The 24,354-nt window shown below is 39.7% G+C and overlaps 2 protein-coding genes across 5 annotated transcripts in view; one reads left to right on the top strand and one right to left on the bottom strand.

The window, feature by feature from the left end:
- The window catches only part of TRMT1L (tRNA methyltransferase 1L), a 52,532-nt gene extending 49,971 nt beyond the window's left edge, over positions 1-2,561 (bottom strand). For 2 of the 3 annotated variants that reach the window (XM_025877867.2, XM_073900092.1), the window contains exons 1-2: positions 2,063-2,561; positions 453-587 (exon numbers count right to left, since the gene is read on the bottom strand). In XM_025877867.2, coding sequence (XP_025733652.1) covers positions 453-587; positions 2,063-2,303 — 376 coding nt within the window. In that variant the 5' untranslated portion in view covers positions 2,304-2,561. The remainder of the gene's footprint in view (positions 1-452; positions 588-2,062) is intronic. The other variant, XM_025877868.2, reaches the window with a different exon arrangement.
- Positions 2,562-2,708: 147 nt separating this feature from the next.
- SWT1 (SWT1 RNA endoribonuclease homolog) overlaps positions 2,709-24,354 on the top strand; it is a 105,143-nt gene continuing 83,497 nt past the window's right edge. Inside the window, exons 1-6 of one of the 2 annotated variants that reach the window (XM_025877795.2) lie at positions 2,709-2,867; positions 6,255-6,344; positions 9,243-9,323; positions 12,115-12,173; positions 17,836-18,565; positions 23,796-23,855. In XM_025877795.2, coding sequence (XP_025733580.1) covers positions 6,264-6,344; positions 9,243-9,323; positions 12,115-12,173; positions 17,836-18,565; positions 23,796-23,855 — 1,011 coding nt within the window. In that variant the 5' untranslated portion in view covers positions 2,709-2,867; positions 6,255-6,263. Of the gene's footprint in view, positions 2,873-6,254; positions 6,345-9,242; positions 9,324-12,114; positions 12,174-17,835; positions 18,566-23,795; positions 23,856-24,354 lie in introns of both variants that reach the window. The other variant, XM_025877796.2, reaches the window with a different exon arrangement.

Raw genomic sequence — 24,354 nt, 5'->3', positions numbered from 1 at the left:
TATTCAAATAACTTTATAATAAGATATAATTTCTATAATAGGCAAACTTTTCCCTTATGAGCAAAAACTTAATTGCTAGGTGAGACCGCAAGATTCAGGCAATGAACCCATGTGTACAAATCAATCCTTTGAATTTGTAATCATAAAGGCTTTTGGCTTCCAGAGTTCAAAGTTCTGTTTATGTGAAATTATATAGTACTATATAAGCCTGTGCTTACTGAAATCATTCTAAGTTGTACAAAATAAGAGACAGGGGCCTGGTAAGTTAGAAGAGAACAATGAAAATCCTGTGGTCCACTATTAAAACTCTCAAAGATCTAAGGATTCATGATATGCCTATGTATGTATACCTCTCAAATCACCTTCTGTTTCAAGATAGTAGATATCAGACAATATGTACTTATATCAAACTTTTTGTAACATACTAATAATCCCGAAGTCAATAGGCAAACCTTTTGTTAAATCAGATGAATCCAAGATGCTAGAAGGTTCTTTTACAACTTCTGATACTTTTTCCTCATTTTTCAGTTCTACTTCAGATATGCCATCTTCATCTTGCCTAGTTAAGACTGATTTCAAAGGACTAACTAGACCACATAAAAATAATTTTTAAAAATGTGATTAATACATATTTCTAATGCATTTCAGATTTCTCAATCATTACATATTTGCCCCAGTAATGCATTTTTCAGGTTTCTCAAACATCATACATTCTTCAAATTACATACTTTAAATTTTGGAATATATATCTTCCCAAACTATGTTTAACATTCTTGCTGGTGGGGAGGTGGAGAAAGCACACATTCCCTAAAGCTGCTGAACTAATTCTGATTAATACAAACAAATTCAATCTAGAGGTGAGGAGGGCAGGCGAGTGTACCACCGCCCCCCCCCCCCGTTGTTGTGGGTGAAGAAACTACTGTCCTTATTTTGCACCTACTAGCTCTGATCTTATATGAGGAGAGGCATACCTGAGGCATGCCTTCTTTGTCTTTTCTGTGATCAGCTCTACTCTTTTTTTAAAAAGGACTTAAATCATTTAATTAATTTCCCCATAATTTACAGATGAGGAAACTGAGACCCAGTCAGCTCTACTCTTTAATCTACTATAACAATTTTTATGTGGCTTTAAAATTTCAAAGTAACTCTATTAGACTACAACTACCCAAGTGTTGTATAAATATTAAATTCGCAACTGTCCTAGAAGTAGGAAAGAAAATGAACTAATTTATTTTGTTATAATTCAGAAAGAGCATAAGGGTCAATTTATGGACCACAAAATAATTAAAAAAAAAAATTTTCTTAGACCTTACACTTAAAAGTGTTCAGAAGATTCTTAAGGGTTTCTCTTTATGGTCCAATAAATCACCACTTAGAAAACATGCAAACACATACATTAGCACAGTAACACGGGCTATTAATTTTCAACAGTCCACTTCTGATGGAACGGAGTGCAAAACTCAATTGATATTTATGACTAAGGGAAGACATCCATAATTTAGTCGATCTTTTCTTAAACTACTTATCAGCCTCAAATTCTTTTTGGAAGCAAGCTGCTAAAGAAAATTAAATAATAAGAAAAACCCATCTATTTGTGTATATCGAGCATAAAAACTAGTTGATAGCAATGGTTTCTAAGTCTTGGCAGCTAGGATCTACTACAGTAAACAGGCTGCCTTAGTTACCATGTCACATTTTGAAGGATTTTAGTGAACCATGGCAGACGGGGCTGAGAGGGAAACTACCAAATTAGTGTAATTTCTATCTTCGTAGCACAAAAAGACCCCCTTTAACGAAGAAGCCCTCAAGCTCATTATTTCCTTTTATCTGCAGCACTCCTGGCCTCCACAAATTCCTCACCATGATGTCCTCGAGGTTTGTGCCTTCTCCCATTCTGTACCCGCTTTACCCACTACACGGGTCCCTCCTTCCTCCCCCCACATCCCTAAACCTGCCTTTCCCCATTAAACCATCCCAGTGAAGAAGGGCCTCCCCTACTCCCCAGCAAGGCGCACTTTCTCGCTTCTTTTGCGGCAGAAAGATCTAGGCCTCCTGCACTTACTGCTTTCAGCCTCGTCAGGGGCAGAGGCTAGGGACGGGGACAGGGCCGGAGCCTGGGCCAGGGCAGGGGCTGGGGCTGGAGCCGAGGCCGGAGTCGGAGCCGAGTCCGGGGCCGGGGCCGAATCCGGGGCGGGAGCTGGGACCCGATCCGAGTCCGGGGCCGGGGTCGGGACCTGGACCTGGGCCACCTCCACCTCCTCCTTCTCCTGCGTTAGCAGCTCCTCCTCCGCCATATTCTCCATAGTTACCGCCTCCGTGCCAGGCCCGCCCGGGGACCAGGAGGGGCTCACGGCGGGGTGAGAGAACTGGCGTGAATGCCCAGAGGGCTGGATCCAAGGAGTGGGAAAGCAAATGGGAAGGGCTGGATGCGTGCAACAGACAAAAGATGAAGAACCAGTGACCAAATCCTGTCAGCAGAAAAACAAAAAGCCAGAGGCAGCGATTCGCAGTCCCATCCGCTTCCCTTTCCCCGAGGCGTTACGACGCCACCACAGCCTGCGCAGAAACGTAGTAGGGACGGCGTCCAATGAGATAAGAGAGTTCTGCTTCCGCGGTGCGTCTCCGTTCCAGCCGTCAACCAAGGAAGCGAATCAAGACTACAGTACCCAGGGTGCAGCGCGCCAGCTGGGGCGGAGCCGGAGTTCCAATCCTTGGAGGAAGTCAATGCAAAGCTAAACAAACGCTCGGAGCGTCGGAGTAGTAGTCTGGGTCCGAGTGCAGGACTACATTTCCCAGCGAGGATCGGGTCGGGGGGGGACCCTTTTTCTTGGTCTGGGCCTCCGGAGTCGCCACCGCTGCGGGCGCTGGTAAGGTAACTGGGGCGCTAGTTGACGTTTTGCTGGGCAGGTTCCCAACCTCTCCCTCCAGTATCCTAGCGGGGGGCCAGCCGGCCAGAGGATTCCAGAGGCCCCTCAAGCCTGGGCGGGGCGACTCTGTAGGCGGATCCGGGGTTGAGTCCGCTCAGTGAAGGGTGTGGTTCTGGTCGGCTCTGCCTCTGGAGTTGCCCCTCGCTCCGAGCGAGAGTCTGGTTCTTCCTGCGGAGCCTCGGCCGAGGTGGCTTACGAGCAGCTAACTAGCTTCCTTGCTAGTCTGGTTGATTTGGAATCGGGCTCCGCGCTTCCTTTCGCACCCTCATCCACACCGTGACCTGAACACGTCTCCTTTTGTCTTTATTTTGCTTTAACTTACTTATTCCTGTTATCATCAGCACTGCCCTGTGGTTGTAGGGGTTCTGTGGGTAGAGAAGAGTCTGTGTTTGTGCGCGCGCCCTACGCTTGTAGTTAGACTTAATAACCAGAGCTCTGAGTGTGTTGAGCTTTGCGGCACCTGGTTGATGCGATTCAGATTCTACACGGCGTTTGCCAGTGAGTCCTCTGGCCCGCGTACTTCTCTTCCCTTTACTCTCCGGCCTGCTTGAACTTAAGTCTCACGCATTCATGCCCCTGGCGCAGGCAGAGGAAAACTTGAGTTTTCTGGCTGCTCTTTCTTTCCGGACTGGTCCGAATGTTATAGGCAGCAGGGAAGGATGAGGGAAGCCCCTTTTAGTCTTAGGAGACTCACACTTCCAGCTGGGTTTTTCCTAGTTCATAAAGCTGATATTTAATGCCTACCTATATCATTGGTCTATTTCCTACTTGTTTCGGAGCCCAGGTGAGAGCAAGTGTGATTATTTGGCACTTTGAAAATGTAACAGAATTAGTTACCACCTCCCAACCCCCCAGTAGTTAGGAAGTGTACCTGTAGGCTTTCCCCCCCTCCTTCCCTGGTGAGTTATAGTTCTAAAGTCTTCAATGCCTTCAACCTCAACTTTAAAAAAATATTTATTTATTTTAAGAGATAGCACGCGAGTGGGGGTAGGGGGCAGAGGGAGAAGGAGAGAGAGACTCCCAAGCCGACTCCTGGACAAGTGCTGAGTTGGAGGCGGGGCTGATCCCACCTGCCCGAGATTAGGACCCCAGCAGAAACTAAGTGCCATGCTCAGCCCACCCCAACTTTTAACTAGTTTTCCTGAATGTATAACAGCCTCATTGCTCTTAACAGTCAGTTAAAAATGGAAAATGACACGTTATAATCTACGGGAATGAGTAGTGGCTAATAATATTTGTACATCATCAAAGCGTCATTGATTTTTTTTCTATTTCCAAAAGGCTAGATGGTTAATTGAAAGCTTGATTCACTGTATCACTCTCATTATTTAACGCCAGCTGGAAACCGGAAGATGAAAAGGGTTAGATTTTAGCGTGTGGATTCTATGGGAATTTTAATAAGAATTTTTAAGCATGGTCTGTGCTCTTGAGACATTCTAAAAAAAGGAATCTTCAAAGTTTGAAGATTATATTAAGTGACTGTATTACTCATCTATTGCTGCCTAAGGTATCCTAAAGCTTAGTGGTTTAAAACAACAATAAACATTACCTCACAGTTTCTGTGCCTTAGGAATTCAGAAGTGGCTTTCTGGGTGGACCTGGTTCTGAGTCTCAGGAGGTTGCAGTGAAGATATCAGCCAGGGATGCTTCCACTCAAAGGCTTGATTAGGGCTGCAGGATTAGCTTCAAAGCTGGCCCGCTCACATGCCTGGCAGTTGGTTCTTTTTTGGCAGTGGGCTTCAGTTCCATGGGCTACTTGATTGTCCTCATGATATGGTGGCTGGCTTTCCCTAGAGTGAGAGAAAAACACAAGCCACAGTGTCTTATATGACCTAGCCACATACTGCCATATGGCAGTTCCTATTGGTGTCATAGGCCAGCATTATTTAGTATGAGAGGACTCACCTGAGTGTAACTGGCAGCAGAGATCATCAGGAGCCACTTCGGAGGCTGGCCGACTCAGGAAGTCTCCCTTTTGAGTTGATACTTTGATTTTTATGAAATCACGAATTTCACACTGTTATAAAACATTTGTCATGGTAAACATATATGTGTTTTTCCTCTGATAGTCCACTATCTGCAGAGATTTTTTTTCAATTGGCTTATGGCTGAGAGGTTGAAATTTAGCCTTATTTTGTATTCAAAGCAACAACGTAAGATGAACGTGGATCAGTTTAAATTGTAGAAGTTAACATAAGTAGTCCATTGCCTCTAAACAGTTCATTTCATAGAATTTATTATTATTTTTATTGTACCTTTCCCCAACATGGAATAGAATCTTTGGAAGAAGAAGGAGAAAAGATTATTCCTCTAATCTGGAAGCTGAACTGTGAATTCAGTTGTTGCCATACATTATCTTACAAAGCAAAATTTTGGGGTAAATTGGGATCGTTCTTAGAAGTGTATATTAAATATTCTTTAATTTTTATTAGATTTTCTCTTAGCTGTCAGCATTTTCTTTATATTCATCGAACCATTCTAAAAGTTTGATTTGATCATTCTTTTATAGGACTTCACTTACTGTGGTCACGACTGACCATGAGTTCTTGAAATTGCCTGTTTTCTAGCCTTTCTTACATTCATAGTTTCCATATGTGTCACTATCAGCAATAAACTCTCCTTTGGGCTTTGCTGCTAGACTCCTTTTATATCTTCCCGTCCCAGCAGACCTGATGAGGTTCCCATTCTCTGGCCTTTCGATTCCAGCACAGTATTCTTCTGTTACACACTAAGTTGAATGGAGGGTGTGTCAGGAAAATAAAGACTTAGAATGAATTGGTTTTGGGGCGCCTGGGTGGCTCAGTTGGTTGAGCGGCTGCCTTCGGCTCAGGTCATGATCCCAGGGTCCTGGGATCGAGTCTCGCATTGGGCTCCCTGCTCGGCGGAGAGCCTGCTTCTCCCTCTGCCTCTCTGCCTACTTGTGCTCTATCTCTGCTAAATAAATAAATAAAATCTTTAAAAAAAAAAAAAAAAGAACGAATTGGTTTTGAGGCATAGGCTGGGCAAAATACAGCAGTCCGATAGGCAGTTGAAAATGGTGATCTGAAGCTTGAGAGAGAAGGTCAGGGCTAAAGGCACAGTTTTGAGAGGTCATTCCTAAAAAGGTGGTAGATGAAATTGAAGGAGAGGAAGAGATCATTAAGAGGGAGACTGTAAGTGAAATAAAGTGGAACAATGAGAGAATCCTGTTGTCTTCGGAATGGTTATAAGATGGAAATCATTTTGTAAAACTCCAGTCTTTATAAAACTGAAAGAAGACTAATTTCTGATGTATTTTGTTGTGATGGTGGTTAAAACAAAAAACCCCTAATGTGTTTTTTATTTTAGCTTTTCAAAATGTCCAACAGAGAATCTTGTGGCGAAAAAGAGAAGTCTTGGAGAAAAGGCACCCCTGCATCACCCAACTTTGACTTAGAAGTAAGCATTTTGATTTACTGACCCAAAGATACCTTTTTTTGAGGTTCATTTTTATGTAATGAAAAAAAACCCCTCAGTTTTATGTAGATGTGTATGAGATATGTAAATGAGATACGTGAATGTTTTGTGTTGCCCTTCTGACCCAGGGGAAGTAATTTGTTTTTCCCATTCTCCCTCCCCCATTCTTTACTTGCATTTTATTGATTGCTCACAACTGTATGAGGTAGGTACCATTATTATCCCAATTATTACAAATGCCAGAACTGAGGCTTACGTAAGTAATTTGCCTAGGCATTCCTGACTTGACTCTAGGTCCCCCAGATTCTCCTTTACATAGAAATAACTCACCAGTAGACCTTTTTGCACATCACCTTTGTCATTTACTCAGCATTGAATAAGATTATATGCTCATCAGTCAGAATGGGCTTTCCTGTTCAGGGGAGGCTAAGGGTAGGGAATGCATGCTCACACTGCTTTAAGAAGTATTTTACTAGATGAAATTTAGGATATTCAATTAATTGAGCTGAGTGTTGTCTCCAGGATGCAAGAGTGCAATGTGACTGATGAAACAAAACAAAAAAAACCCCTGCAATTAGTTTTTTTTAAGGATTTTTAAACAAGTTTTTATTTATTTGACAGAGACAGCGAGAGAGTGGGAGAGGGAGAAGCAGGCTTCCCGCTGAGCAGGAAGCCTGATGTGGGGCTCAATCCGAGGACCCTGGGATCATGACTTGAGCCGAAGGCAAACGCTTAACTGACTGAGCCACCCAGGCGCCCCACCCCCTGCAATTAGTTTTATTATAAACTCTCTGAATAGTCTGTATAGTGCATCATCAGAATTGGACAATGTTCATGCTGTAATACCATCCACAATGAGAGACTAAAGTCTAGCAAAGGTGAATATTCCCTATGGAAGTAGGGAATGATTTCTGTGCTAGCAGATGAGTTCATGAGGCCTTTAGATGACCTGGATAAAGTATTCTAGGGATCATTACACTTTTTGGTGTTTGTTCTTTGCTTACTAACTTTCTGATTACTAATTTGGCCTCCCAGGTATAGAGATAATTGGAATGGTGACCCTTGGGGCGCCTGGGTGGCTCAGATGGTTAAGCGTCTGCCTTCAGCTCAGGTCATGATCCCAGCGTCCTGGGATCAAGTCCCGCATCAGGCTCCTGGCTCAGTGGGGAGCCTGCTTCTCCCTCTCCCTCTGTTCATGCTCTCTCTGTATCTCTGTGTCTCAAATAAATAAAATCTTTAAAAAAAAAAAAAAAAGGAAAGGGGATCCTGGAGTATGGCCATACAGTATCATGGTGTCTCTGATTTATATATTCCCCAGTTTGGCACTAATAATTGGCATGCCGTTTGCAGTTCGCCTCCGATTCTCTCCTAACCTACTTGAATAAGACTTTTTCAGGCCATCACTCCTCCACATATGCTTTCATCAAGGCCAGCAGTGGTTTCCATGTTGCTAAATCCATCGGTCAATTTTCAGACTTCCTCTGACTTGACCCATCAGCAGTATTTGACATAGCCAATTGCACCTTCTCCTTGAAACATTTTCTTCACTTTGCTTTTGAGACACCATATTCTCCTGATTTTCCTTTACATTTCCTTTACATTTACAGTGACTGCTTTGAAATGTCCTTTGCTGATTCCTCTTCATCTTCTTAAACTATAACCTTTCAAGTGCCCGGCTTCATTTACCCTATTTAGAAATTGCAATTCCATTCTTTCATTTGGTTGGGCCAAAATCTTGGTTGTCATCCCCTACCTGCATCCAGTCTATCAGCAAATTCTCTCAGCTTTCTCTTAATAATGTAGAGTCCGACTACCTCCTCTGCTATCACAACGATCCAGACAATCAGCTTGCTTCCCCAGATTATTCCAGTAGTTTCCAAATTTATCTCCCTGCCTCCACCTTTGCCTCTCATTGTTCTCTTCTCAACAAGCCCCCAGAATGATCCTATTAAAATGTAAGTCAGATCATGTCACTCCTCTGCTCAGTGCTTTCTGGTACTTTCCCACTTCACCCAGAGTAACAGCTGAAGTCCTAGCTGGGGCCAGCAAAACAGCTGGCCCTCCCCATCTGGCCTCCTTCTCATTCTCCCATTGCTTTCTCCATTTTGTGGTTCCTTGCTACTATTCCAGCAATAAATCCTGGCACATTCCTGCCTCAGGGGCTTTGCCCTTGAATGGAAAACTCTTTCCCTAGATAGTCACATGGCTTCTTCTTCAGTTCTTCAGGTCTCCAGTTAGATGTCAGCTTATCAGTGGGGCCTTTTCTGATTACCCTGTTTAAAAGTGCAGCTGCCTCCATGCCCACCTCCGAGCCCTTCCTGTCCTCTTTCTCTGCTTTATTTTTTTCCAGCACATTGTCTGACTCACTAAATATATTACTTGTTTATTTGTAAATTCCTGCTCGATATTTTAGCCTCCAGGAGGGCAGGGACTTTTGTTTTCATTAATCTGTCCCCACCGTCTAGAATGTCTTTGATACACGGTAGGTCCTCAAAATATGTTTGTCCTGGGTCTGCTGAAGTTTGGATCCCCTGGGAAATGACTGGATATATGGTTTTGCTTTGTAGAAGACTGAGTTCCACCACGGCAATGCCTCCTCCCAACGCCTTTATCTGAGCTGTCAGCTGGCCCTCTGCTGTAGCACCTGTGTCCTGTCTCCTCTCTAATTCAGGAGCGCCTAGATCTTCTGATTTCTACTTGAGTCTTCCTTCTAGTTGAGTTTCCCTCCCTCTTACCAAAGTTTGTGTGCCTTTAAACATTTCCCCCCACCCTTGAAGTTTATTATGAATGTAGAATGTTAGTTTATGATAACAATGATTAAATAACACTGTCTTATGTGCTTTATTTTGTGCTTTTCTTTTTTCCAAATGACATTCTTAGGATAAGACAGAGAAAAAAACTTCAAGTTCTACTAGTTCAGCTTGTTGTGTAAGGTCTGTTTCATCAGAGAAGAGAAGACTGGTGAGTTTGTATACTATAACTACATATTATTTATATTAGAGTTTTAATGTGTAATTAGAAGGTTTATGATATAAATTCCCCCATTACTTTTCTATTCGTCTTTTCTTTTTTTTTTTTTTTTTAAAGATTTTACTTATTTATTTGACAGAGAGAGACACAGCAAGAGAAGGAACATAAGCAGGGGGAGTGGGAGAGGGAGAAGGAGGCTTCCCGCTGAGCAGGGAGCCCAACGCAGGGCTTGATCCCAGGACCCTGGGACCATGACCCAAGCCGAAGGCAGACGCTTAATGACTGAGCCACCCAGGCGCCCCTCTTTCTTTTTATACTTTGTGATAGCCAACAGAAAGAAAACCAGTGTTTGGTTTCTTCCTTCCTTCTACTCACCAAAAAGCATTTATCAAGTTATTTCTTTGTGCTGGTAGACCCTATCATGCGGGGTTAGACAACATGGATATAAATTAAGAGAGGTTTTTTTTTTTAATTCAGTTAGCCAACATATAGTACATCATTAGTTTCAGATGTAGAGTTCATTAGTTGCATATAACACCCAATGCTCATCACATCACGTGCCCTCCATAATGCCTATCACCCAATTACGTCATCCCCCATTCCACCTCCCTCCAGCAACCCTCAGTTTGTTTCCTATAGTTAAGAGTTTCTCATGGTTTGTCTCCTTCTCTGATTTCTTCCGATTCAGTTTTCCTTCCCTTCCCCTATGATCCTCTGCACTATTTCTTATATTCCACATATGAGTGAAACCGTATGATAATTGTCTTTCTTTGATTGACTTATTTCGCTCAGCATAATACCCTTCAGTTCCATCTACGTTGATGTAAATGGTAAATATTCATCCTTTTTGATGGCTGAGTAATATTCCTGTGTGTGTGTGTGTGTGTGTGTGTGTGTGTGTGTGTGTGTGTATACACACACCACATCTTCTTTATCCATTCATCTGTTGATGGATATCTGGGCTCCCTCCACAGTTTGGCTACTGTGGACATTGCTGCTATGCATATTGGGTGCAGGTGCCCCTTCGGGTCACTACATTTGTATCTTTGGGGTAGATACCTAGTAGTACAATTGCTGGGTCGTAGGGTAGCTCTGTTTCCAACTTTTTGAGGAACCTCCATACTGTTTTTCAGAGTGGCTGCACCAGCTTGCATTCCCACCAACAGTGGGAAATGGGAAAAGGGTTTCCTTTTCTCCACATCCTTGCCAACATTTGTTGTTTCCTGACTTGTTAATTCAGCCATTCTGACTGGTGTGAGGTGGTATCTCATTGCACAATTTTCAGTGCAATCAGATACCATATCTCATTGCACAATGTCAGTGCACAATTTCTATTTCCTAAAGGATACATTTTTTTTCTTTCTTTGATTTGTTTACTTGATGCCAAGTGTTGTTGAGCATTTTTTCAGGTGTCTGTTGGTCATTTGTGTATCTTCTTTGGAGAAATGTCTGTTCGTGTCTTCTGCCCATATCTTGACTGGATTATTTGTTTTTTGGGTGTTGAGTTTGATAAGTTCTTTATAGATCTTGGATATTAGCCCTTTATATGATATGTCATTTGCAAGTATTAAGAGAGTTTTTAAGTTTTTTCCCCATATATGGTTATATTTGGCTTTATAATATCTTTTGCAGGTAGCCAAGGCAGATATGTAGTGTTTGTGCTTTCAGATTCAGAAATTAAGGTCCAGGAGGTTAAGTGACTTGTCCAAGGACACCAAATTGTTAATAGCAACAGAACCAAGTCCGGAGTCATGCAAATAATTAAAAAAGACATTAAGCTAGTGCAAGCTAGGGTGATTGGTGAAGAACTCACGACATTCAAGTTGAAGTTAGGTGTATGTCGGGATAGCTACATGGTCGGGGGTAATAAGAGAAAGTAGTTGTGAAAGTTGTGTGAATGCAGAATTCGGTTTTTTAAGGATTTGTTTGTTTTTGTATTTGTATAATGACACTGCTGTTTCAATTTATTGTTTCTGTATTAACCTTCTTAAAACACAGGTTTAAATATATTTCTCTCCGGTTGAAAAATCACTTTTTAGTCTGTCATTCCAGACCCTCTTAAATTTGGTCACACCTTAACTAGCCAGTTTTCTTTTTTCTTCCTGAAAACGGCCCTTCTGCTTCTAACTAGGCTGGTTTATTTTCTCTCTGCTGAATTTACACCAGTCATCTCCAGTATCTTAGAATGCCTAAGCTTTCTTAGCTGAGAAAAACTTTTTCTTTTACTTATTAATCTGTATTCAATCTTTAGCATATATTTTGTCCATCTTTTTTCCTAAGTGTGTTCCAACTTTTGGTGCTTGGTGTTTTGAACTCTTTTACAACTTATTGTTATTGCTTTGACACTTAGGTATGTCCTTTCATTAGATTATTCATACATATCCGTCTTCTCTCTATTCTTTAAGTCTTTAGGACAGGGGCTATATCCTGTTTCTCTCTTACTTCTTTTGTGCCTAGGCCTGTATCCCCAGAGCACATGGAGAGACAGACTGGGAGAGTAGAGATAGAGAGAACTTGTTTCAATCCTGGCTCTGCTGCTGACTTGCTGTGTAATGTTGAGGAAGATAACTTTTCTCTGTTTGAGCCTTGAGTACTTTATAAAATGGGGATGATGATAATACCTGTCTCAGGGTTATTAAAAGATTAAATAAATAAATGTGTCAGTCTATTCAGTAACACATAGATGTGGAAAAATATATTGTCTCCCAGTCTCTTTCTCCTGTAACTATAGTGTCAGTGCACAATTTCTATTTCCTAAATGATACATTTTTTTTTCTTTCAGAAATTGGATCATACAGACATTTTGTACTGTGATGTAAAAAGAAGACAAGAACTGAAAAGGTAAATTCCTCCTTTTTGTTGATATCTTTTGCTTTGGGGGGCTTAGAATTGTGAGACTAAATATTTTGATTTGCAAAATTTTTTGTTTACTTTGACTAGTACTGATTTCATGCCAGTATTTCTAGCTCTAGCACAGGTTATGATCACTGAATTTTTTTTTTTTGAAGATTTTATTATTTGAGAGAGAGAGACAGCAAGAGAGCACAAGCAGTGGTGGGGGGGTAGCAGCAGAGGGAGATGTAGACTCCTTGCTGAGCAGGGAGCCCAACTCGACTCAGGGTACGATCCCAGGACCCCCGAGATCATGACCTGAGCCAAAGGCAGACACTTAACAGACTGACACCCAGGTGCCCCTGACTATTGAATTTCCTTAATATTAGTGTAAATTTAATAAAAAGTTGAGTGAAATAAAAAGTCTATCACAATTCTGTGCTATGTAAATGACACTTTCAAGTAAAATGCAGATTTTTATCTCTGGTGATTTGATTTTGACACACCCTTATAAGATACATAACTCTGTTACAGATAATAATAGAAGAATTTATGTGGCTGGCTTAAAAATGTTACAAAGATAAATTATCTTTATATATCACCTGTGAAGAGAATATGTCGATTATGGAATTGTTATGGTTTTAAAACTGTGTTATTTAAATAGGATATGGCTACAACTAGAGAACTTGGGGAAAAATGGTAGGAATAATGGGGATTATTTTTCTTTAGTTTCTGTGTTCTTGGATAAAAATTTCAGAGAACTTTGTGGTGAAGGCATTTCTTGCCACTAATGGGGTAAATATAAAGTATAACATATGATGAAAGTTGATGAGATGATAGTTTCTCTAAAAATAAAGAGTTATGAGAAAATGATACAGATGGCATTAAATATATACATAAAAGTTCTGCTTCCCAGACAAGCTTAGTTAATATTTGCGAAAAACAAAAAATTCAGCTTGCCTCTGGCTTTTCTTTTGGTTTTTCTTTGTTTTTGTTTTTGAATCATCTCCTCCTCTTTCTTTGTGCTACTTTGCTCCTATATTATTATCTGTTGAAGTATATTCTGTTATATATTTCACATTACACTGACTATTAGTTTCTAAACTTTTTCAAAATGGATTTTTAATGCCTTTTTTCCTAGTATTTTTTTTTTTAAGTTCTAAAACACTGTGTGGTTTTTCACTAGTTACCTTTAGCCTTATTAAGGGCACATTTTTTAGTCCTTGATTTTATATATACGAATAAGGGAATGAATAGACTTCTGATCTATATATACTACTCCCCTAGACTTGTCCACATAGTCTTTGAGAGGAAGAAATAGCAATATTGTTGAATTATTTTGAGAATAGGATCTAAACTATTCCAAGGATGCAATGAAATGCACCTTGGCTTCAGTATTTACTCCAAATCTGCTATTTGGCTTCATCTCTTGCAACACTGAATAGTCAAATGCCTACTGCAGCATTTTTGCATTCCTGAACCCATGTGTGATCAATGACCATGCCATTGTGTGGGTTATCATCATATCTACTGAGAGTAAGGACGTCAGTGATGTGAACAAGGCATGGCATTTGGATTTATTGTTACTATCTGAATATTTGCTTTCAGCTATTGGTAAGCTCTCTAGATAAAACTTGTAGTGAAATTTTCTTTTGTCAAAGACAAACTATATGGCATACAAGATATTTTAAAACTGCTTTGTCATGTGTTTTAACAATATGGGATAGGAGCTATTATATACTGTAAAGGTTGCTTGGACAAAAGAAAGCTGTCCTACTGTGCTTTGCAAACATCAGTGTCAACAGTGCAGAACTTCTAACAACCATTGGTTGCCTGCATTGAATGTGGTTCATTTGCTGTTGTTGTTTATTCATTGGAGAAGTAAACTTATTTGCCTAAAGGTTATAAGTATTTCTTTATGGTATATGGCATCTTCTGTAAAAATCTCCCTATTCAGCTCTAGGGATGGTTCCAAAATTGGTGTGCAGTGAAAGCTGAGGGTGCAGATGAAAAATCAGAATTTTGTCACCCTGAAAGCTACTTACATCGTTCCATTACCACAATTCTCAATCCGTGGTTTGAGTACATACAGATGTATTAGCAATGAAAATATCAGCAAGGGCAACAATCTTTTTTTTTTTAATTTAAAATCAACTTATATTATTAGTTTCAGGGGTAGAGTTCAGTGATTCATCAGTTGCATATAACACCCAGTGTTCATCACATCATGTGCCCTCCTCAATGCCCATCACCCAGTTACCCCATCCCTGACCCACCTCCCCTCCAGCAAACCTCAGTTTGTTTCCTATAGTTAAGAGTCTCTTTGGTTTGTCTCCCCCTCTGTTTTCATCTTATTTTTCCTTCTTCCCCTGTGTTCATCTGTTTTGTTTCTTAAATTAAGGGCAACAATCTTAAGTATGCTTTTGAAAATATTCAGAAAGCATTTCCCTGAGCAGTGCACTTTCAGTTTGTGGTATTTCTTCACTAAGTTGCATCATCACTGTTGATGATTGACCAGTGATGATTGACCACTTGATGATTAAAAAGACTGACCAAATCTTTTTAAGCCCAAGAATTGAAGAGGTGAGAAGTTTTGCTTCAGTTACCATTAGATAGTTGGCAACATTGCCACCAGCAAGACCCATTATTGGCAGAATTAGCCAAAAAGTAATTTATTCTTCAATTGAGCTAAGTTGAAACTAAGTATATAATTCAGTATCCTAAGTGAACATTATGATGACCAACAGAGCAGTCTAACAGCTGATAGTGTTGAGAAATTGTTCCTGAAGTATATCATATTTTAAAATGGCTACTAAATTTTTACATAGTCTAAGTATAATAATAAAGTTTTGACAAAATTTCACATTATTATATGACAAGAGTTCATCTAGGATGGTGTTTCAACTTCAACTGAATATTGATTTTATACTGTCATTCATAAAAGATAAGTATTTAAAAAAATAAGTATTTGCTCCATGTCTAACTTACATCTAAAAAGATATCAGAACTTTAGTATTTTGGGTTACAAATATAAAACTGCTTTATCACAATCTAGTATTTTGCAAGACTAGTTGATAAGAGGTAGTTTTAAGATTTAATTTTGTTGGTCTTTTAAAAGGTATTGTATTACTGAGTTTTCATTAATTATGACCATACAGACCGTGGCGCATAGATGGCTATAAAGCATGCAGCACAGCATTGCTGTGAAGAACAAATAAAAAGGAATATGAAGGGGCACCTAGGTGGCTCCGTCAGTTAAGCGTCTGCCTTCGGCTCAGGTCATGATCCCAGGGTCCTGGGATCGAGTCCCGCATTGGGCTCTTTGCTCAGCGGTGAGTCTGCTTCTCCCTCTGCCCCTCCCCCCCCACTTGTTCATTCTCTCTCACAAAAATAAATAAATAAAATCTTAAAAAAGAATATGAAAATGCTCAGAGAACTACAGGGTCCCATTAATATTTTTGAGTTACGTTTTGTGTGTTGTTCTCCTGGTTTTTCTTTAATACAGTTGACATCTTAAACGTGGTATACTATTAGAAGCCAGAGCCCTATTAAAATTTCAAGTTTTGTTTTATGATCATTTACTAACAGATAAATAATAATGGAAAGAAAATAAAATCCAATGAAGACTCAGGTAAAACCCTATAAAAACTCTGAGGTGTTTATAGTTTGCTCATATAATTATTTGAGAAATCAACTGTTTAGTGTCTCTTTCTCCCCTACCAGACTGTAAGCTAATTGGGTCAGAACTCTATTGGATGTGTCCTCCATGGCCTTCAGGTCCTAGCAGAGTGACAGGCACTTAGAAGGCCCTCAAGGATTTATTGATATAAATTAATGCATTGTGTTTCATTGAAATTTTTTCACCTTTCTTTCTGACTACAAAGTAATATCTACTTTTATGAAGCAGGAAAATATCACCTCTAGCTATTGCTACTTCTAACATTTTAGCATATTCCTTTCTAAACTTTTTACTGTATTTATTTAAATTGTTGAGACCACGTTATATATACAGGTTTGTGCCCTGCTTGATTTTTGCTTAATATTATAACATGTTTTGTTAGATCATTGAAAACTTTCATAAACATCATTTAAAATGACCATGATATTCTATCATTTTGGTAGAATGGCATATTTCTTAGTCATTTCCAAAATTTTAGAATTTACCCTGTTATCTTACTTTTTGCTATTATAAATAATCCTAAATTTTAAAAAAGATTTTAGTCCATTTTTAATTTTTTTCACCTTGGTGTAGATTTCTAAAATGGGAATTACTAGGAAGTCAAAGAATATGAACATTTTTAGAATTCTTAATTATCAAATTCCTTTTTTTTTTTGTTTTATTTATTCATAAGAGAGAGAGAGAGAGAGAGGGAGAGGCAGAGAGAGAAGCAGGCTCCCCGCCCAGCAGGGAGCCCAATGCAGGACTTGATCCCAGGACTCTGGGATCACAACCTGAGCTGAAGGCGGATGCCCAACCATCTGAGCCACCCAGGCGCCCCTCAAATTCCTTTGTAGAACTCTTCTTTTTTTTTTTTTTTTTTTAGAGAGAGAGAGTGTACAAGCAGGGGAGTGGGGGCGAAGGGCAGAAGGGGAGGGAGAGAGAATTAAGCAGGCTCCATGCTGAGCCTGATGCAGGGCTCAATCTCACCACCCTGAGATCAATGACCTGAGCCGAAATCAAGACACTTCACCACCTGATCCACCCAGGTGCCCCACCTTTGTGGAACTCATATCATTTTGCATTTCTACCATGAAAGGGTCCATTTTTCAACCCCTCGCCAGTATTTAATGTTATTTTAAAATCTTTGCTAATTTGATAGAAGAAAATGGTATGCTGTTATAATTAGAAAGTCTGTGATTACTAGGGAAGTCAAACTTTTTCCCCCAAATATCTGTTAGCCAATCCCTTTTCCTCATTAGCAATTTTCTGTTTATGTCCTATTCTAGAGTCAGTACTTTTTGATGAGCTTTTCATTTACTAAGGCAAATAAACCTTATAATATATATATGTACACACATATATATAACATAACATATGATATATATACACGTATATAACAACAATTTCCTAGTTTAAAAAATTTTATTTTTTAATACGCTAAAGTTTTAAAGTAAATAGTCATTCATTTATTTTTAAAATTTTATTTAAGTAATCTCTACACCCAACCTAGGGCTCAAACTCATGACCCCAAGATCAAGAGTCACATGCTCTTTTGACTGAGCCAGCCAGGCTTCCCCATAAATAGTCATTTATATTTATTATTTTCCTTTGTGATTTTTCCCACCACTCTTAAGTTTAGGAAGCTCCTTACTAAGAAATCAGGTAAATATTCCCTTTTTTCCCCTATGGTTTTTAAGGAATTAATATGAAGTATAGCAATTTTGGTAATTATTTTGAACTTAAGTATTTAATCTATATGGAATTTATGTTGCATGGTATTATATAAAGCTGTAAATTTGGTTTTTGTCCAAATAGACCAGTTATGCCAACACCATTTGTAATTCTTTCACTTCTTTCTTAACGTAGCCATTTCTTATTTTTTATGAAGTTGAATCAGACCAGTTCTGTCATTTCCTAACTGAAATAATACAGTGCAATATTATGTATAATTACGTATAATTGCAATGATAATATTTAATATAATAATTGGGTTTCTGTGCTGCTTTACAGATTGAATGTAGAAACCGACCCTCCAGGAAGGAGACCAAAAATCAATTCTTCATCCCAAGGCCCTGTTAAGCTCCAAGAAGTATCATATTCAAATGCTAATCAAATTATTTCACAGAGTCCTTGTTCACCTGGAACTAAAAAAGACCTAAGTAAATGTGTAGATTTTAAAGATATTAAATTGACAAATGTTAGGAGTAAGCCTGACCATGGAATTAAAAACCTTAGCAGTCCTAAGATGGCCAAAGATGTAAAACCTAAAACTGAAGTCCAGGCAAGTGAAAAACAATGGCCTCATGTACTCGCTCAGCGGGAGAAGGTGAAAGAACTCAAGAAAGAAAGGCACAAGAAATTTAGGGACAGTTCTGAAAAATGTGTTTCAGAGAAATTCAAGAGAATCCATTTTCCTCAGGATTATAATTCCAACAAGATAATTAAGGAACCCCTTGAATCTAGAAGAAGGAAGATCAGTTTCAAAATCCCAGTAAAATCCCATGATACCCTCCAGAAGCTTGTAGAAGAAAATGTCTTCAGTTTAGAGTCTAACAAGTCAAAGTCTAAGCAGGAGAAAAAAGGCCTCGAAGGCTCCCAAGTTTCATTAAATTTGACCAGGCACAAAAGTGAACGTTTATTTTCAGATTCCACGTCTAAGCAGGCTGTTCGTGAGTGGAAAGGAAAAAACCATCATGAGCATCAAGAAAGTGATTCAAATTCCAGGGAAAACTTAATCCAGGTAAGGTGGTGCAAAATGAGAATGTAGGTTTTAGGAAAGAATTTTAATAGTCAGGTTTGAGTTGTTTCTATTATGAGTAAGATCAGAGAGCTGACCAGTTTAGTCAGGAAGCTATATGTTAGTTCCTTTATTTTACCCCTTTAATGCCAAACCTCCTTAGGAAGATATCCTGGCAAGTATGAAGGATCTGTAATAGAAGGTGATGTGTGAAAAGGTAGCCAGAAGCAGTTACAGACAGTCCTTTCAGAAAAGCACTGTGACCGAGTGCCTGGGTGGCTCAGTTGGTTAAGCGACTGCCTTCGGCTCAGGTCATGATCCTGGAGTCCCGGGATCGAGTCCCACATCGGGCTCCCTGCTCAGCAGGGAGTCTGCTTCTCCCTCTGACCCTCTTCCCTCTCATGCTTTCTCTCATTCTCTCTCTTTCTCAAATAAATAAATAATCTTTAAAAAAAAAAAAAAAGAAAAGCACTGTGACCATCTCTTAGGCTCTTCTGTAACCCTGGGTACTATAGAACATCCAGGGGTCAATATTCTGAATAGCTATTCCTTTGACAATTATTTTTGGAGTGCTACAGTATGCCAGGTACTGTATTCATAGTCTCTGCTTCCAGGGACTTCTTCATGTGAGGAGACACACAAGCAGTCGATCACCTTAAGTCTGATAAGTACCTATCACTTAACATGGGAATACAGAGCCGGGAGTAACGGCTTTGGTACACTGTAGAAGGAATCCTTAAGAAAGGTTTACTGGAGGGGGTAACAGTAAACCTGAGAGCTAAAGAATGGAAAGGAGTTAATCAGATGAAGGCCAGGTGGGGTGGGATGGGAGAAGCAAGGATGCTTCTGGCAAAGGGAACTGCATATACAGAGATCCAGGTTGGAAAACTTGTCACATCTATTTTGCTTTTAAGTTATGTAGTAAATCAGCATGTGGACTAATTTGAGAACCTCATCTCTAAAGCCTTGTTTGTGTGGCAAATAACATTATTTACCTTTAAGAGAACTTTCGAACCTTTGGAACTTCAGAACTTTTGACAGACTGAAATTTAGAGCCTGCTCTTAAACAGGGCTGGTTGAGGGGCGCCTGGGTGGCTCAGTAGGTTAAGTGGCCGACTTTTGATTTCGGCTTAGGTTATGATCTCAGGGTCGTGGGATTGAGCCCTGCATTGGACTCTGCGCTCAGTGTGGAGTCTGTCTCTCCCCCTCCACTGCTCCCCTGCTGCTCGTGCTCTGTCTCTAAGATAAACAAAATCTTAAAACAAAACAAGGCTGGTTGAGCCCACCTCCTTTTAGGAATGAAGACTATAGATTGCAGTGTAAGATACTCTTAGGAAAAACAGAGGGATTGTAACTAGGGAGGCTGGAAGAGCTGGAGAGAGTACTTCTTATTCAGTGAACTTGAAGGAGTCCAGAGAAGGAAACAATTGAGTTTGTTCTTTTTATTGCTTTCTTAAAGGAAAGCTCCAGTTTTTTTGAGTTATAAGCAGTTCTCTAGTGTAAAATGTGAGAATAGAATTTGAAGTTGGGAGTGTGTTCATTGAACATCTTTGTGTCATTGCTTGATGTTCGTTACCCTGTACTATGTATCTAAAGAACAGCATGAGCAGTCCCCTGCAGTATACCATACAGTTTCTTTCCTTTTTTTTTTTTTAAGATTTTATTTATTTATTTGACAGAGGGAGCACAAGCAGGGGAAGCAGCAGGCAGAGGGAGAAGCAGACTCCCCACTGCAGGGAGCCTGATGCGGGGCTCGATCCCAGGACCCCCAGATCATGACCCAAACGGAAGGCAGACGCCTAACTGACTGAGCCACCCAGGTGCCCCTACCTTACAGTTTTCTTTTAGTCTCTAAATAGAATTACCACATAAATCAAAAGAGGTACATAGCATGAATATTAAGTTGTAGGAGAAGCAATTTTTGCATGATTACTTTCCAGTTACTGGAATTAAAACTCTTTATCGACTGTTCCTTTGATACCAGTCTTATCGGACTTAAAGTCATTTAGACACAGGAACAGCAAATAAATATTGTTCTTATCTTGAATATATTCTCTTTAGCATATTATTGACAGTAGCTAATCTTCTTAATATTACATTTGTTGTTTTCCCCACGAGTTCCTCAATAGATAATTATCTTTCTAAAATGATGAGTGTACTTTATAAGGAAATAATAGTTATTTTCTGGATTTGGTAATCCTGTTATGCTTTCCTAAGAGAAAATAGCTTCTTTTGTTTCTTAAGTTTTATAGTCCTCTGTAGAGACCCCTTTGCACCCTCCCTTCACCGTTGCAAACTAATGTTCTAAGGTTTATGGTTTATAGGACACTTTTATAAAGAGCATCCCACTAAATCCTTACAGACCTATGAGGTAGCAATTCAACAGTTCATCAAACATTAAAGCTACTTGTTATGTATTAGGTACATTTCTAGGTTCTAGGGATTTAGAGATGAATAAGATGATCTTTACCCTTAGGAAGTGCCCAGGGAGGCAGATTAGTAGACAAATACAGTTGCAATTCAGTGAAATAAAAGAGCACTAAGAATTGGGCTGGTGTTAGTATAAATTTGGGAGTGAGTTCAGGACAGGCTCACCAAGGTGGAGATTCTTGCGCTTGGTAGTGAAGGGTGTGTAGAGCAAGGAATAAGAGTCCTACCAGGATAAAGGGCCAGCATCCTAATGGTACAGTCGTGAGGTTGCATGACAAGAGTGTACATGGGCACTTAAGTTGTTCCGTATGACTAGAGTTGAGATGTGTAGAAAATCTGTGTATAGGAGAGGAAGTGGAAGAGGAAGCCAGGGTTCAGACAATGGATTACTTTGTATCCCATGGGAAAGGTTTTGTTTTGTTTTATCTTGTATCCTGCAGAGGGTATGGAAAGCCACTGAAACATAATCAGGGAAGCAGCGTAATCTGGTTTTCAGGTCAGAATCACTCCAGTAGATAAAACCATTGTCACTCTCATTATTGATACTCCCATTTGCCATCCCCAGGGAGGGCTGTATCCCAATTCATTTATTTACTAAAGCATGGTAGGAGGCGGCAAACAGTTAAATAAATGCCCACTGAGACTTTCTTTTTTAATAGGGAGAGGTCTTCAGGAGCAACTGACAAGAACTTTCCTGGTTTGGAGGAGTGATAGAAAATTTACTGAAGTCCCTGGAAGTGGCCTGTGGTCAAAGACAGTGAAGGGTAGTAATGACCTAAGTAAACAAACAACAAGACTTCAAATATCAGGAGTACTGTAGGAAATTCTGATAATAAGCTCTAGCTTGTTTGGCACTTCTTAGCCGGAGAGGACCTTAGGGATCTGGTGAGATTTAAAGTCAGAGGGAGAAGGGATTGTAAAATCCAGGGTCATGGGGACAGTAAAGCTATTAGGAACTTTTGTGTGTGATGTATATGGTGTTATATATACCATGCGAGGACTGATGTTGGGAAGTTAGGATGGCAGCCGAATTCCCAGGAAAGCAACGTTCGTATGATACACTTTTTTAAAGAGTGTATGTAATTTATACCATGTATAGCTGCCTGTAAAATATGTGTGAGTTTGGTGTTATGTTGGAGAATTCTTAGAAGATGATATGGTTTAGTAGTGGCTTTTGCTGAGTTCCCTATTACCTGTACAGAGGGTCAGGTAAGTCCCATCTTCTTAGCAAAAGTGCCAGTGAAAACTTGGAATTAGTAGATTTTCAGCCTCTGCTAAAAGAGAAAATTAAAACACAAACCTCTGGCCCTCTACCCTTGTAGAATACAACGCTTGCAGTTTTCGGCTTTTTCCCTGCAGCCATCTCCTAATCTTCAGGTTCCCTTTTTTTTTGTCATGTCACTTTTAGAAATGGGTCAGCTACTTCTGGGTGAAAATTTCCCATCGAAGGTCAGCTTCTTTATCTTGGCCATGGTTCTTTCTGTTTCTCAGGGTGGCATGTAGTTCTATTCTTAGAACATGAATATTTTCAGGAATGTATATATGAATGAGTAAACTTTAAAGACTTTCCACCTTGTTTCATTGACTTAATAGAATGAGGCTTTTCTATTCTAGGGGCAGTTTCTCTTCTAGGGGCAATTTACCCGAGAGGGAGCATTTGGCTGTTGACTTGATGGAGACATTTTTGATTGTCAAGATTGGGAAGGAGTCGTGTTACTGGTATTTAGTGGGTAGAGGCAAGGGATACTGTTTAAACAGCATAATGCACATCGTATCCTCTAAAACAGAGAATTATCCAATGCCAAATGTCAGTAGTGCCAATATTGAAAACCCTGCTCTAGGTATATGCTTCATTCTTTTTTAACCCCCAAGGTTTTTTTGTTTGTTTTATACTGTTTTTTTTTTTATGTTCAATTAGCCAACATATGGTACATCATTAGTTTTTGATGTATTCAATGATTCATTTAGTTGTGTATAACACCCAGTGCTCATCACCACATGTGCCCTCCTTAATACCCATCACCCAGTTACCCCATCCCTCCACCCCCCTCCCTTTTGTAACCCTCAGTTTGGTCCCTGAAGTCCAGAGCCTCTCATGGTTTGTCTCCCTCTCTGATTTCTTTTTTATTTTTTTTAAAGATTTTATTTATTTGAGAGAGAGAGAATGAGAGATAGAGAGCACGAGAGGGAAGAGGGTCAGAGGGAGAAGCAGACTCCCTGCTGAGCAGGGAGCCCGATGTGGGACTCGATCCCGGGACTCCAGGATCATGACCTGAGCTGAAGGCAGTCGCTCAACCAACTGAGCCACCCAGGCACCCTACCCCTCTCTGATTTCTTCCCATTCAGTTCTCCCTCCCTTCCCCTGTTGTCCTCTGTGCTATTCCTTATGTTCCACATATAAGTGAAACCATATGATAATTGTCTTTATCTGCTTGACTTAATTTCACTTAGCATAATCCCCTCTGTTTCCATCCATGTTGATGCAAATGGTGGGTATTCATCCTTTCTGATGGCTGAGTACAGCCACTCTGGAAAACAGTATGGAGGGTCCTCAAGACGTTAAAAATAGAGCTACCCTACAACCCAGCAATTGCACTACTAGGTATTTATCCCAAAGATACAGATGTAGAGAAAAGAAGGGGCACATGCACCCCAATGTTCATAGCAGCAATGTCCACAATAGCCAAACTGTGGAAGGAGCCAAGATGCCCTTCAGCAGATGAATGGATAAAGACTATGTGGTTCATCTGTACAATGGAGTATATGCTTCATTCTTAACTAATAAAATTACTTTTCATTTCAGAGTTTTGAAGCTCCATGTTCTTCAGCATCACTTGCATCTATTCAAGATACAGATCAAGAGGTTACTGATATACTTACTTACTTTGAATATTTCAGTGAAATTAAGTCAAACAGTTCCTGTATAAATAATAAATAATGACTATATAAACCTTGGTAATATGAAAGTAGCAGTGATATCTCTACTTAAATCAATATGTAAGTTTTACAGAGTTATGGAAAATTACTTGGAAGATATTTACATTTAATCACCTTTTTGTCTTTGTTTCTAGTAAGCTCTAAACTGTTTTGAATAAAGAGCGTGGAGCCTATAACCTACAAGTTACATGAATTCTGATATAATGTTATCATAACTTCTGCATGCTTACGCCTAGGCTTACTAAAATTCAGTATGATAATAATCTGTTGACCTCATTTTTCTAATCAGCAATAAGATGAAAATGTTATTCAGTGAAAATGAGAGTGCATGCATTTTTTTTTTTTTTTTAATGTGTTGCTTCATTTCCCAGCTAGAATCTCCTGATTGACCCGCTTGGAATTATTGCATAGACTTTTATGTTTCT

The sequence above is a fragment of the Callorhinus ursinus genome, unplaced genomic scaffold (genome assembly GCF_003265705.2).
Source record: "Callorhinus ursinus isolate GAN/ISIS: 27379988/994484 unplaced genomic scaffold, GSC_fseal_2.0 scaffold13, whole genome shotgun sequence".
NCBI lineage: Eukaryota > Metazoa > Chordata > Mammalia > Carnivora > Otariidae > Callorhinus > Callorhinus ursinus.
Note: the sequence above shows the minus strand (reverse complement) of the source record. Positions and strands in the feature narration are given on the sequence as shown.